The sequence below is a fragment of the Symphalangus syndactylus genome, chromosome 8, assembly GCF_028878055.3.
Source record: "Symphalangus syndactylus isolate Jambi chromosome 8, NHGRI_mSymSyn1-v2.1_pri, whole genome shotgun sequence".
NCBI lineage: Eukaryota > Metazoa > Chordata > Mammalia > Primates > Hylobatidae > Symphalangus > Symphalangus syndactylus.
In genome coordinates this window covers 101,224,093-101,236,984 of record NC_072430.2, presented here as the reverse complement: position 1 = coordinate 101,236,984, position 12,892 = coordinate 101,224,093, and the positions used below count along the sequence as shown (strand labels likewise).

General features: G+C 39.1%; 1 protein-coding gene across 10 annotated transcripts in view; it reads left to right on the top strand.

Annotated features, from left to right (window-relative positions):
* Positions 1-12,892, top strand: part of ANKRD44 (ankyrin repeat domain 44) — a 330,964-nt gene that overhangs the window by 226,877 nt on the left and 91,195 nt on the right. For all 10 annotated transcript variants that reach the window (XM_055290102.2, XM_055290105.2, XM_055290101.2 and 7 more), the window contains 3 exons: positions 75-215; positions 1,860-1,940; positions 4,786-4,897. In XM_055290102.2, the coding sequence (XP_055146077.1) occupies positions 75-215; positions 1,860-1,940; positions 4,786-4,897 (334 nt within the window). The remainder of the gene's footprint in view (positions 1-74; positions 216-1,859; positions 1,941-4,785; positions 4,898-12,892) is intronic.

Below are 12,892 nucleotides of genomic sequence, written 5' to 3'. Positions count from 1 at the left end.
CTGCCAGTGCTAGTGCCAACAACGGGCCTGTTTTCCAGACTGAATGAAGTAATAAATTGCTGTTTGTTTTTCAGGACCCCTTTGCACTATGCAGCTGCGAATTGTCATTTCCACTGTATTGAGACATTAGTGACCACAGGGGCCAACGTTAATGAAACAGATGACTGGGGACGCACAGCTTTGCATTATGCCGCTGCGTCAGACATGGATAGAAAGTAAAAACAGCCTTGCTCATGCTTCCTCTGGGAACAGGGTTGGGGAGTGGTGGGGAAGGATTGCTAAGTTTTCTTCATACTGCCTCATGGAAAAAGAGTTAGACTAACCCAGAAGAGTTAGATTTGCTTCATTCCAAACCTGGGCTTTCCTGTTCTGGTCAATTTATGTTTGATTATTACATGTCACTGCACAATTACTTCTCTGTTCTTTGGGTGAATCCCAAGTAGAGCTGTCAAGCTCAGGTTTATGGTTCATTCAAAATCTGTTGTAATTTATTTTGACATACGCCATAATTTTCATCATCACCACTTAAATGCTTCATTTGCTATAAAACTTACATTTGCTAATATATATGTCATATGTCAAAAACATCCACCCATGCATAATCCCAACAGCCTTTAAATTCAGCATTAGTACATGTAAACTAGGCACCATTGCTCCAAATCTGGGTATGAATGCTCTTTCAGGAGCTAGAGGAGAGGAAGTTGGTTGCTCAGGGCATGTTTGGATTCTAGGTGGGTAGGAATAGAAAACAGAAATAAGCGAACTAGTTAAAGGGAAAAAGGTGAGGGAGATGCCCACAGTTGATGAAATTGTTGTTAGAAGCTTAAGGGAGGGCTTCCTTCATAGGAATACTTTTTGGTGACCTTATTTGAAGAACTATTGAATTATTTGCTGCCTTGTGCTGTGGAATTGATTCTGGGTCAGTGGTAATTGCTTCTCTTGTAGAGCAATGGCTTTTAAATGGTGACCCACAGTGAGAAGTAACATCTTACAGTCATGACCCCATATGCACATTCACATATATATAGTTTATACAGTATGTAAAGTGGAAATAAAGTTTTCATAAAATCATATTTACTTTTACCATGTGTGATGCATTCTGACATATTCTCTGTTTTATTAGATAAAAAATCTTGCGGACTATAACCCACTAAGTCGATTTCACAATTCAGTAATGGCTTATGATCCATAGTTTGAAAAATACTGCTTGTTTCCTCTTCATAGTTATATAATAAATTGAAATAATAATATCAGATGTAGCATTCTGATCCCTTAGGCATGCAGGTTATAAACAGACATTGCTTAACAAACATTTATTGAGCATCTACTATGTGCTAAGCTCCAGGCGATTCACTTGGAATAGATTGGGGGTGGTGAAAAGGGTGGGGAAACAATATACTTCATCCATTAAGAGCTGGAAAAGGAATTCTGGGTGATGAATAATTGTTCTGGCAGATGAAGGGTGAATAGGACCCCATTTCTGGACAAATGCTGTTGCTGAGCTGGCAAGCAGGCAGCAGGGAATGTGGTAGGAGTCAGAGAAGTTTTAGCTAACTCACTTCTTTACTTGGGAAGTTTAGGATGTTTACAGAAGGGCGGGCAACTCGATTGTTACCTTAATTGCTGATACTTAAGTGGAAGTTTTAAGAAATCATATTCTCAGTTGGATCCTTGGGAGAGAATAGATTTACTGGAGGGCTTTGGAGAGAACCATGTATATCTTCAGTGAAAATCAGTGGTGCTTACTTCTTTTGGGTTGGGGTAAAAATCATTGAGATATAAATTGCACCAAAACCATTAACAGCTTTGCCATTTAAAAAATTAATTGCAATTTTTTTTCTATCCTTTATGCTGAGAAGTAAGACCATCTTAGGAAATGCCCATGAAAATTCAGAAGAACTTGAAAGAGCCAGGGAGCTGAAGGAAAAGGAAGCCACACTGTAAGTTTCTTCTCAGCTTAAGAACAAGGTGCCATTTCTGACGCTTCTTCTGCTTCTCTGAGTTGCCACGTTGACTGCCTTGCTATTTTGGGGTTTCACTTGGGATCTTGAGGAAGTGATATGGGCTTGCCTTTAATGGGGAAGAAACTATTCTTTGAATACAGCCTTCAATTCTGCTATTTTCACACAGGGAACTTTCTAAAATTGTAAGCTTTGCTTCAGCCACCATTGTGATTGGTCAGCAGTTTTTAGGACCTGGTGTCTTAAATATCATTTCTGACTGCGATGCATCATGTACCAAGGAAGACAAACGAAGCCTCCTCTCAGAGCCTTAGGCTCTGCTCCTATGACCTGGGGACATCTATTTAGCAGATTCTATTTTAAAAGGTCTTAATACTTTGGTGTGAAATAACCATTTGTGCTTTCCCCTCACCCCCAGCCCACATGCGCATCAATTTAGGAAGAGCCTCTTGCTCCTGCAAAAGGCTGCTCCTGGGCCCCTCATCCCACCTGCCTCTCCCTGGCTTCTAACAGAGACGTAGCTCTTTGCTGTGGCAGGGGTGGGAGTGCCTGCCATCACTCAGGGCTGTAGGTGCATGGGAACCTCTACAGCTTCGTCCTCTGAGAGTTCTTTCTGCACCACAGGTCAACAGTGAGAAGCTTACAGTGCTCAGTGCAGTGCCTAGCACATAGTCAGTGTTCAATAACTATTGAATAAATGAACAAACAAACGAATTGGTACTCACACCTTGTGCCTCACCTCTGTGGAATCCAGTGGATATGGTGCTCTATGAGTCTGCAGGCACATCGTTGTTAACTTATTTATTCTTCCATTGTTAGAGGAGCCAGTTTTTCTGTGGCGTGAATGCCTGTGTCTACTCCAGGGTTTTCCCACCCTACACTGTGCTCCTCCCATGCCCAGACTGTTGTGGAAAGGTAGTTAGAGAGTGTGGCTCCAATGCAGCTTGTGGGACCTAACTTTGATGGTAATTGGGATGGGGACAGGAAATCCAGAAATGAATAAAGTAGAATGACCAGAGTTTTGCTTTAATACCCCCAAATTTAAAATAACAATATTAAAAGACTGTAGCATCTTAAGCCACCACAGCAAATGCTTCCTTTTACAGTGAACTGCAAGCTTGCCCTCAGCCAGACAAGCTGATGGAGAGGGAGGGGACAAGAAAGGTAGGGAGCAGGGGGAACCAGCTGCCTGAGAGTTCTTCTATGCAAAGGGAGGCCACTCCCTGTATGCAGATACTCCTCTGACCTCATGTGCATCTGTTGGCTTTGCATCTTAATTGCCAAAATTACTAGGCCCTGGGAAGAGAAAAAAAATAGGCATTCCCAGTGAAAACACGGAATTCATGTTTTCCTTACAAACAATGTGGAGAATATCCAAATTCTACATTACTTTTATTATAATAATACTGTTGTTAGTATATATAGTTTGGCTATATTACAAATTCAGTTTATCAACTGATTTTTAGGATATAATCCATTCAGAAATTGGGAATTGTGTGTTCACTAGCATGTTGTTCCTATTGAGTGATTTCATTTAAAGAGTCAAATTCAATTTACAGTGAGTCATACCTGGGATCCTTTCCATGGGCATTTAATTACCAAAATAAAAAAGAACTTCCTTCCTTATAAGGTGCAAATGACTGAAGAGAGAATAATAGCAAAACTCTAAGAATAGTTTGATTTATTGACATGTGGGTATTTGGTTTTTTAAAAATGTATGGCTTTCATCAGTTTTTCTAGAAATTGAAGTGTCTGTTTTAATTTCCCTATGTGTAATTGACTTTTTTCGTTTTGCCTTATACCAAAAGATAGGTAAATGCCATTTAAAAGTTTTTGGGTAAACTATAGAAATTTTTTATTGGAAGGTCTTATTTAATGTGTGGGTTGATATTTAGAATCTTAACATTTTAATTTGAGTATGAAATTGAATCAGCTTGGTCTTGTAAAGGACATGTTTGTCCCGCTGTCACAGGGATAATGCTGATGCTATGAAGCAGCGCTTCCTGACTAGTGACTCCCTCTTTCCCAGCAGGACTGGACCGTTTGCAGTAGGCCCTGAGCAGAACAGGGTACTTATGAACTAGAGTTCCCTGGGTACTTGTGAACTAGAGTTTTGGGCTCTTCAGTGAAGGTGGGGCCATGCTCCTTCCTCTAAGCATTCCAAAGACTGTGGCTTTTTCAGAAAAATTACAACTCAGCCTGAAAAGGCTTTAAACATTTTTTTTTCAGGTCTATATTCCTAATGGTGAAATTTAAGCCTCTTTATGCATATGTGGTTATGAAGTTAATTCTTTGTTCTTTAAAAATGCTTACCCATTCCTTTAATCTTTTTATTGTTTAGGCTATTATTTTTTTCTTACTCTTTTTAACTTTCATTTTCTAACCTTTGATTTTATGGTGAGGTTAAGAGTAAACCCCTCCCTCCTGAGTTTGCTCTGTTACTTGCCCTGACACTGACCACTTCTTTATTGAGACTTTGTTGAACATGGAGCTCCAAAACTTGCTATTCAGTAATCTTGATAACAAATGTTCTTACCTGAAGATGAGGAGAAAAAAATCATAATTACCCTCTTTTTCCTAAAGCTTTTCCTGAATTCTAGAGTGGCTATATTAAGCTCAAATAAAGATAGCTACAGAAAACACACACACACACACACACACACACACACAATTTTCAACACATAAAACTCCATTGCTGTAGGATTTTTAAAGAAACAAACTCATAAAGTACTTCATGGAACGTTCAAATAGTAGGATTTACATAAATTATCTTTTTCAGTCCAGAGATGTTTTCTAAAATAACACTTCATCTTTATACTTACAGATGTCTAGAGTTTCTGCTTCAAAATGATGCAAATCCATCTATCCGGGACAAGGAAGGTTACAATAGCATACATTATGCTGCCGCCTATGGGCACAGGCAGTGTCTGGAATTGGTGAGTTGTTTTGTTTTGTTTTCTCTAACACACACACACACACACACACCCCAAATCACAGAGGCATTAACTGTTTTTTCCAGAGTTGTAGCTCTGGTTTGCGTAAAAAGTGGGTCTGTGAATCAGGATTTCATGAATTCTGATTTCAAGAAGTGTTTTTTCTACCGCACCATGCTGCCTTCCATTGCAGGTTAGAGCCCCACCACCACCCAAGGCTTTTAAGCACAGCACAAAAGCATGGTAGCCATTGATATAAGGCAGTACCATTTCTGCCTCCTAACACCAGCATTGCCATGGAAGTTGGTATAGACGTATTAGCAAATATGGCTTTGTGTTTAGATCCCATATAAGAAATGCTCCTCACAAAATGTGCATGCCTGTGTGTGTGTGTGTGTGTGTGTGTGTGTGAATCAGTGGCAGAGTGAAGGCTTTCTACTGTCACTACGTATTATGAGCCTGCCTTCCAAAATATACTTAAGACACAGCTGTCTTTAATTGGTTTTCTCTATGAAAGCCATGTCATAATTGTCATGATAAAACAAACTTTCATTATACAGTTTGTTATTATAGTCTTAATAATGTATGCTGTTCTATAGTACTTTTGTGAGTTATCTTTAATCCTTCATAGTCTAGAAACTCAGGATAATTATCCTAACACCTTCTTTGTATAGAAATAACATATTGCATGCAATATCTTCATTTTTTCAGGAAGACCATTTTGGTACCATTATTTCTGTTATTCAAGTAAGAGGTTTTTCTGTCCATAAGAAGGTTTCACAAATTTTGTCTGATAATGAAATTACCCCCCTTTGATTAGATCAACATTGGCCCTGTGTAATTTACAAAGAGATGACTATTCGTGACAATTATAAGACATTGAAAAATAGTTAGGAAGAGGTGTTAATTGATCTTAATTTACACTGTCAGTCGAACAGACCGGATTATCAATATAATTGGTAGAAGTGTTACTATTGTTTGCTTTCAGGAAAGAAACCTCAGTCAGTCATTTTTAACACAGGATGAAAGTTCTCCTCTCATTTTCCTGAATGATTTCAGTTGGACAGAAAGTTTTATGTATTCCTATTTTGGAATGCATCCCAAAATTCCTCTGGGGTGTAGTTCGTACAAAGCAAAGATCCTAAGTAGGCTAAAAACATTCTTATGCTCCACTCCCTCCCAATCAAAACAAAACACAACCCTGAAAACAATCCTGGACTTTCCCCTGGGAGTGGAACCACAAATCAGGCCTTTGCAGGTATCTTATCCCCACTGCTGGCTCACCTAACTGTGGATGGATTAGAACAGGAGATAAGACAGGAGGAAAGGGTTCTGAAAGGAGGGGAGAGGGAATAGGGCCTGTCTTTGATACAAGTGTTAAGTGAATTTCAAAAGAAAACATATGTGTGGCCATAAGCGTATGAAAAAAAGCTCAGCATCGCTGATCATTAGAGAAATGCAAATCAAAATCATAATGAGGTACCATCTCATACCAGTCAGAATGGCTATTAATAAAAAGTCAAAAAATAACAGATGCTGGCCAGGTTGTGGAGAAAAGGGAATGTTTATACACTGTTGGTGGGAGTGTAAATTAGTTTAGCCATTGTGGAAGGCACTGTGGAAATTCCTCAAAGACCTAAAAGCAAAACTACCATTCAACCCAGCAATCCTACCACTGGGTGTATACCCAAAGGAATATAAGTCATTCTAACCCTGAAGATACATGCATATGTATGTTCATTGCAGCATTATTTACAATAGCAAAGACATGGAATCAACCTAAATTCCCATCAACAGTAGACTGGATAAAGACAGTATAGTATATATATACCATGGAATACTATGCAGCCATAAAAAAGAACTAGATCATGTCCTTTGTAGGAACATGGATACAGCTGGAGGACATAATCTTTAGCAAACAAACACGGGAGCAAGAAACCAAATACTGCATGTTCTCACTTATAAGTGGGAGCTAAATGATGAGAACACATGGACACAAAGAGGGGAACAACAGACACTGGGGCCTACTTAAGGGTGGAGGATGGGAGGAGGGAGAGAATAAGAAAAAATAACTGTTTGTTAAGAGGCTTAGTACCTGGGTGGCAAAATGATCTGTACAGCAAACCCCCACGACACAAATTTACCTATATAGCAAACCTGCACATGTACCCCTGAACCTAAAAAATTTTTTAAAAACCCCGAAACAAGTATTAAATGAAGAAGTGGGGTTTTGAGGGGGATGCTTTTTCTCATATATTTTCCCTCTTTCTGTAGGAACCCAATATCTTAACAGTCTTTAAAACTCCAATTTCCTTGGGTACTAGATGTTAGGAAAACAAACCAATTAACTTATATGCACTAGAAGGTCAATTTCTAAGACTTTCACATTGCCATGCCAATCTTCTTCCTCATCTCCCAACACAAACAGCCGTCTTCGCAGGGGTCATCCTTTTAACAAATTGTCCCTGACTCTGTACTTTGTGCTAGAGTTATGTTGATGAAGAGACACACATCTAGTAGCTCTTCATAGGTTATTTGAGCCTCTGAGCAGGAATTGTGCAAGGAGATCTTTTTTTGACTCCACCATCCCAGCCTATGCTTCTGGCCTGTGGAGGGACTGGAGAGAGTAAATGAGTATGTGTGGTCCTCTGGCCTTCATTACCAGTCCAGGGACTTTGTCCTCTGGGCGCTGGAGTAGGATCAAAGAAGATAGGGGGCCATCTAGACCAGCTGATTTGTGAGGCTGATGAAATGTGTCTTTGGCGCCTCCTCCCATCTACTCAAGCAATTACTGTGATTATACATATCATTAAATATGTATCATTAAATTTGATGTATATTTTCTTTGACTCTGACACTCAGCTTGGTCTGCGTTTACTTTGGCATTCATGGTTTGTGGCTCCTGTCTGTGATCGTAAGCATAGAATTTATAAACTACTTTGTGTTCAGTCCGTTTTGTTCTAATCAAAAAGAAACAGAAATTATTATAGTTGTTTTAGCTTTACTTCTGTTATACGGACTTATATTTAATTAGTTCCATGAGGAAAAAAGTCTTCTAAAAAGTAGTATGAACCCCTTAGCCTTGATAGAAATAGCCAAGGTTGAGAAGTCTGCCAAGTCTACCTACTTAGGTCAGTGTTCTCAGCTGGTCTTGATCAAAGACGTTTGTACTATGTGTGCAAGCAAAAATCTGCCCACAAACATGTACAGAGAGCTGTGATCAGTCATATTCAGTTGAGCTCAAAATATCAAAGCAAAGTGGGGGAGACTTGGCTAATAAAGCTTCTTGTGTCTGAGTATAATGTATGTTTGAGTGGAGGAAGGGAATTGGCAAAGGAAAGTTCCAGGCCTCCCGTTTCCTCTATCTGAAATGTATTCCTACTGGCTCTGAAAAGAAAAATCAAGGAATCAGGCCCCTATTTGGAATTTTTGAGTTTATATTGGTTTATTATAGATTTTTTACAATATTAAAGATTTGTCCATGAACATAAAGATCTTTGAGACTTTTTTATTGAAATGGAAAAATGTGTGTGCCAATGTAATTATGTAAATTGTCTACAAAACTTAGAGAGATTGAAAACTCTAGGCCTCTGATTACATTCCGGCTGAGATTTTTTCATGCCAAATCACTTGGAATTTGGCTGCTTCTCTGAATCTTCTCCCCTGTTCAATGATAGGAATGAACTTGAACTTCAACTGTGAGAATAAGTAGGGGTGACAAACGCTCCTACTTATGTATTCTAGGAGCTTCTGGGATTCTCCAAAGAAAGACTGAAAGCAACTGTGTCTTGGGCAACTCAACACTAAAATTATGCTGCTTTCAAATAAATGACTCAATGTTTTAGGTTGTTTCTTGTGTTTATCACAGGACTTTAGAAAACCATTACCACCTGGCTCTGAATAAATATATGTGTCTGTATAAGATAGACTTATGGCCAGGTGCAGTGGCTCACAGCTTATAATCCCACCACTTTGGGAGGCTGAGGTGGGAGGATTGCTTGAGTCCAGGAATTCAAGACCAACCTGGGCAACATAGCAAGACCTTGTCTCTACAAAAATATTTTTAAAATTAGCCAGGTATGGTGACGTGATGTGCACCTGTAGTCCTAGTTACTCAGGAGGTGTGAACATTGCTTGAGCCCAGGAGTTTGAGGTTTCAGTGACCTATGATTGCACTACTGCAGTCCAGCCTGGGTGACAGAAAAAGACCCCATCTCTTAGAAAAATAATAGGGACTTACATTGGCAATGTCTCATTAAGCCTCTCAAGACTAAGAAAGCAGGTGGAGAAAAGCAGTTAAAAAAAGGAAAACTACTGAGTTTCTAAGGACAAGAAAATGAAAAATCTGTAAATTTGAACCCCAGCCCCAAACAAGTCTCTGATGACTGTTTTCTCTCCCCAGAGGTCCTGCTAAAAGAAGGACTTGGGTTGTGCCTGACCTCCCAGCAGGCAGCCTGCCAAGGGGCGGTGTTCTCTGGAAACCTCAACAATGCTGGTCTTGTGTTTTCTTCTATTTAATTCAGTTGGAGAGAAACATAAAAAATCCTATGAGGAACTCTCATTAAGGGCGAGGGTGGGGGTGAGCATGGATATTTTGATACCACTGGCATCCTCTCAGATATGAATATAAGTTCACAAATTTTGAGTTAGAATTTGGATGTAAATCTGTATTCAAAACAGTAGAATAGACAATGTTTTATGATAAGATGTTCCATTTTTGTTGTAATGTGGCAGAAAAAATTTTGGGGGCTTTACCATGAATGAATTTGGCAGCTGATGAAAGAACAATTCAACAGGATGTGTTAAAATAGAACATTTCAGTTTTGCCTTCAGTTGAGGGCCTAGGACACTGGGGCCATTACCTCCACATTTCAAAGTGAGATACTGGTGCTTCAACCCATGGCCCCCTTCCCCATTTCTAAAGTCACAGTTGGAAAGAACAAGAAGTTAGAGATTAGAGAGAAGGCTTCTTTGGAGCTAGCTCTACTGTGAATTCTACCACCCCTCATAGTGGAGGAGATAGAATGCCTTCTCTTGACCCCAACCTTAAGGGAGGGAAGCTTCAGGGAGATTGCTTAGATATCTTATTTGTGTCCCACACAATTTAGGGAGCATGCCAGACTGGTATATGATAAATCTGAAGACTAAGTGGCTCTGACCAGAACTTGCTGGCCAGGCACCTAAATAAGAAGAAGCCTGTGTTTGGGAAATCACTCCACTCTCAGCAATGATGGGTCAAAGTATATATTTCCCAATGCCCAAATGTGAGCCAAGGGCTAGCCAAGAGCTAGCCTGGGGTTCTCCTTGATCCCACTCAAGAGGGCTGCCTGGAAGAGTCAGGAGACCCAGGATTCCTAGTGTGGAGAGGGGAATATAAGTTACCAGCAGGAAGGTCCATTCACCCAGGCAGAGGGAACTGCAGGCGAGACGCCCCAATGATGGTGGAGATCCTAATTCAGCATCTAAGAGAGGGACAATTGTAAACATCTGACCAGGTCAGAAGACATCACTGCCAGAAAGGTGCCAGTCAGACCATTGTCCCTGCTCCTAATGTGTCTTCCTTTCCCTATCCCCTTTAGACCTGGAGGAGGCAGAGGCAGATGAGGAGGAGGAGAAGCCCTAGGTTGGGGAACAGAGAAGTCAGCCATGTCTCGTTACCCACTTCAGTCTTTAGAGGACGGTGGGAAGGAGTTTTAATAAGTTAAACAATGTTAGGAGTCTATGATTGTCACACTGGAACAGATGTATTGATTGCTGACATGAAGTTATGTTTTAAACTAAAGTGCCTAGAGAACTCTTTATTATTTGTTGGAGATTTTGCATAAAGTGTCAGGAAAAGAAGTAACCTCATAAAGGAGATCGGACCTAGTATAGGGAAAAAGAGAATAAATGTATTATTTGATTATGTCCGTGACTCACTGGTTCAGTAAATAGCTACAAACTTAGTCATTGTTTCAGGAAAAAAATTATTGCTGAGCTTTAAGGAAAAATAAACTATTATCCTTTAAACATTTGCAAATTTAAATATCAACTTATAAGGCATTAGGTTCTAATACTGTCAGGCACTTATCAGGTGCCAAAAGTTGTTGAACAAGTGAAATACATTATGAGTGACTAAGCTTTATTTAGTGATAAAACATCAATGCTAATTTTTAAGTATATAGCAACTGTCATGTTTGTTAGGAAGGTATTTCATAGAAGATGGCAGGTGAGAAAAGAAATGAAAATTTCACTTTCTGTGGCCTGGACTTTTCTTTAGATTTGATTACTTTCCAATACCAGCTCATTTTATTGCAATTGGTCCTCCATGTTTTCTTCTTCAATAAAAACCTATACTAAAATGTCAAACTGGTATAAAGACATCACATACACACACATACACATATGTGCACACATTTATCTGTAATTTCTTCCAGATGGATGGGGAGCACTAAGAGCTTCAAGAAACAGGAATTACTGCTTCTGATGTGGAAACTTCTAAGGACTCAGTGATGTCAGAAAAGGAAAATTTTTTGTTTTAAAGAGAAGGCAGTTTAAAAGTCAACCAAAAAAATAAGTTAATCTGGCCCACCCTCCTTTCCTCCCCCTACCCTCCCTCCTCCTTTCTTCCCCTCCCTTCCTTCCTTCCTTCCTTCCTTCCTTCCTTCCTTCCTGCTTTCCTCCCTCCATCCTCCCTCCCTCCCTCCCTGTCAGTCACAAACCCACTAGGCAAGCCTGAGCAGAGCAGGAAGGCACTGAGGCTGCAGGAGGGAAGTCAGGAAGGCAGCCTAGTAAGTGTTGGAACCCCACTCAAGGAGAGTGTCCTAAGTGTGTGTGCCCCAAACAACAGAGCTACGATATATGTGAAGCAAAAGCTGTTAGAATTGAAAAGATAAACAGAAATACACAATTACAGTGGGAGACTTTAGCACCTCTCTCTCAACAATTGGTAGAACCATGAGACTGAAAATTGTCAAGTATATAGAAAAACTCAGTAACATAATCAACCAAGAGGATCTGATCAACAATAAGAACACCCTACCCAGCAACATGAGAATACATATTTAGTTCAAGTGCCCATGAACATTCAGCAAGATAAACAATATCTTGAACCATAAAACAAAATTCAAAAAACATAAAAGAATTGAAATCATATAGAGCGTGTTTTTTAGCCATAATGGAATAAAACTAGAAATCAATAACAGAAAGATACCAGGAAAATCTCCAACACTAGGAAATTAAAACCAGACTTGTAAATAATTCATGAGTTAAAAGGAAGGCCTCAAGAGAAATTCAAAAAATGTCTTGGAGTGAATGAAAATGAAAGTACAACAAAGTGAAATTTGGGGACTCAGCTAAATTATGCTGAGAAAGAAATTTTTAGCACGAAATGGTTACATCAGAAAAGAGGAAAGTCTGAAGTCAGTAATCTAAGCTTCTACTTCAAGAATCTGGAGAGAGCAAATTAAACTCAAAATAAGCAGAAAATTGATATAAAGATGGAGGCAGAAATAAATGAAATTGAAAACCAGTGAAGAAATTCAATGAAACAAAAATCTGATTCTTTGAAAAATCAGTAACATTGACAAACCTGTAGCTAAGAAAAAGAGAGAGAAAACATAAATTACCAATATCAGGAATGAAATAGGGGATGTCCCCATATACCTTGCAGATATTAAAAGGATAAAGGAATATTATGAATAACTCTACATACATTAATTTGACAACTTGATAAAATAGACTCCTTCATTGAAAAACACAAACTACCACCATTTACCCATATGAAGTAGATCATTTGAATAGCCCTTTAACTATTCAGAAAATTAAATTTTAAAACTTCCCCTAAAGAAATTTCCAGGCATGGATGATTTCACTGGAGAATTCTACCAAATACTTAAAGAATTAACATAATTCTACACAATCTTTTCTGGAAAATAGAATACAAGAGAATACTTTCCAATTCATTTATGAAGGTAATACCTTGATATTAAGTACCAAAGAGACACACACACACACACA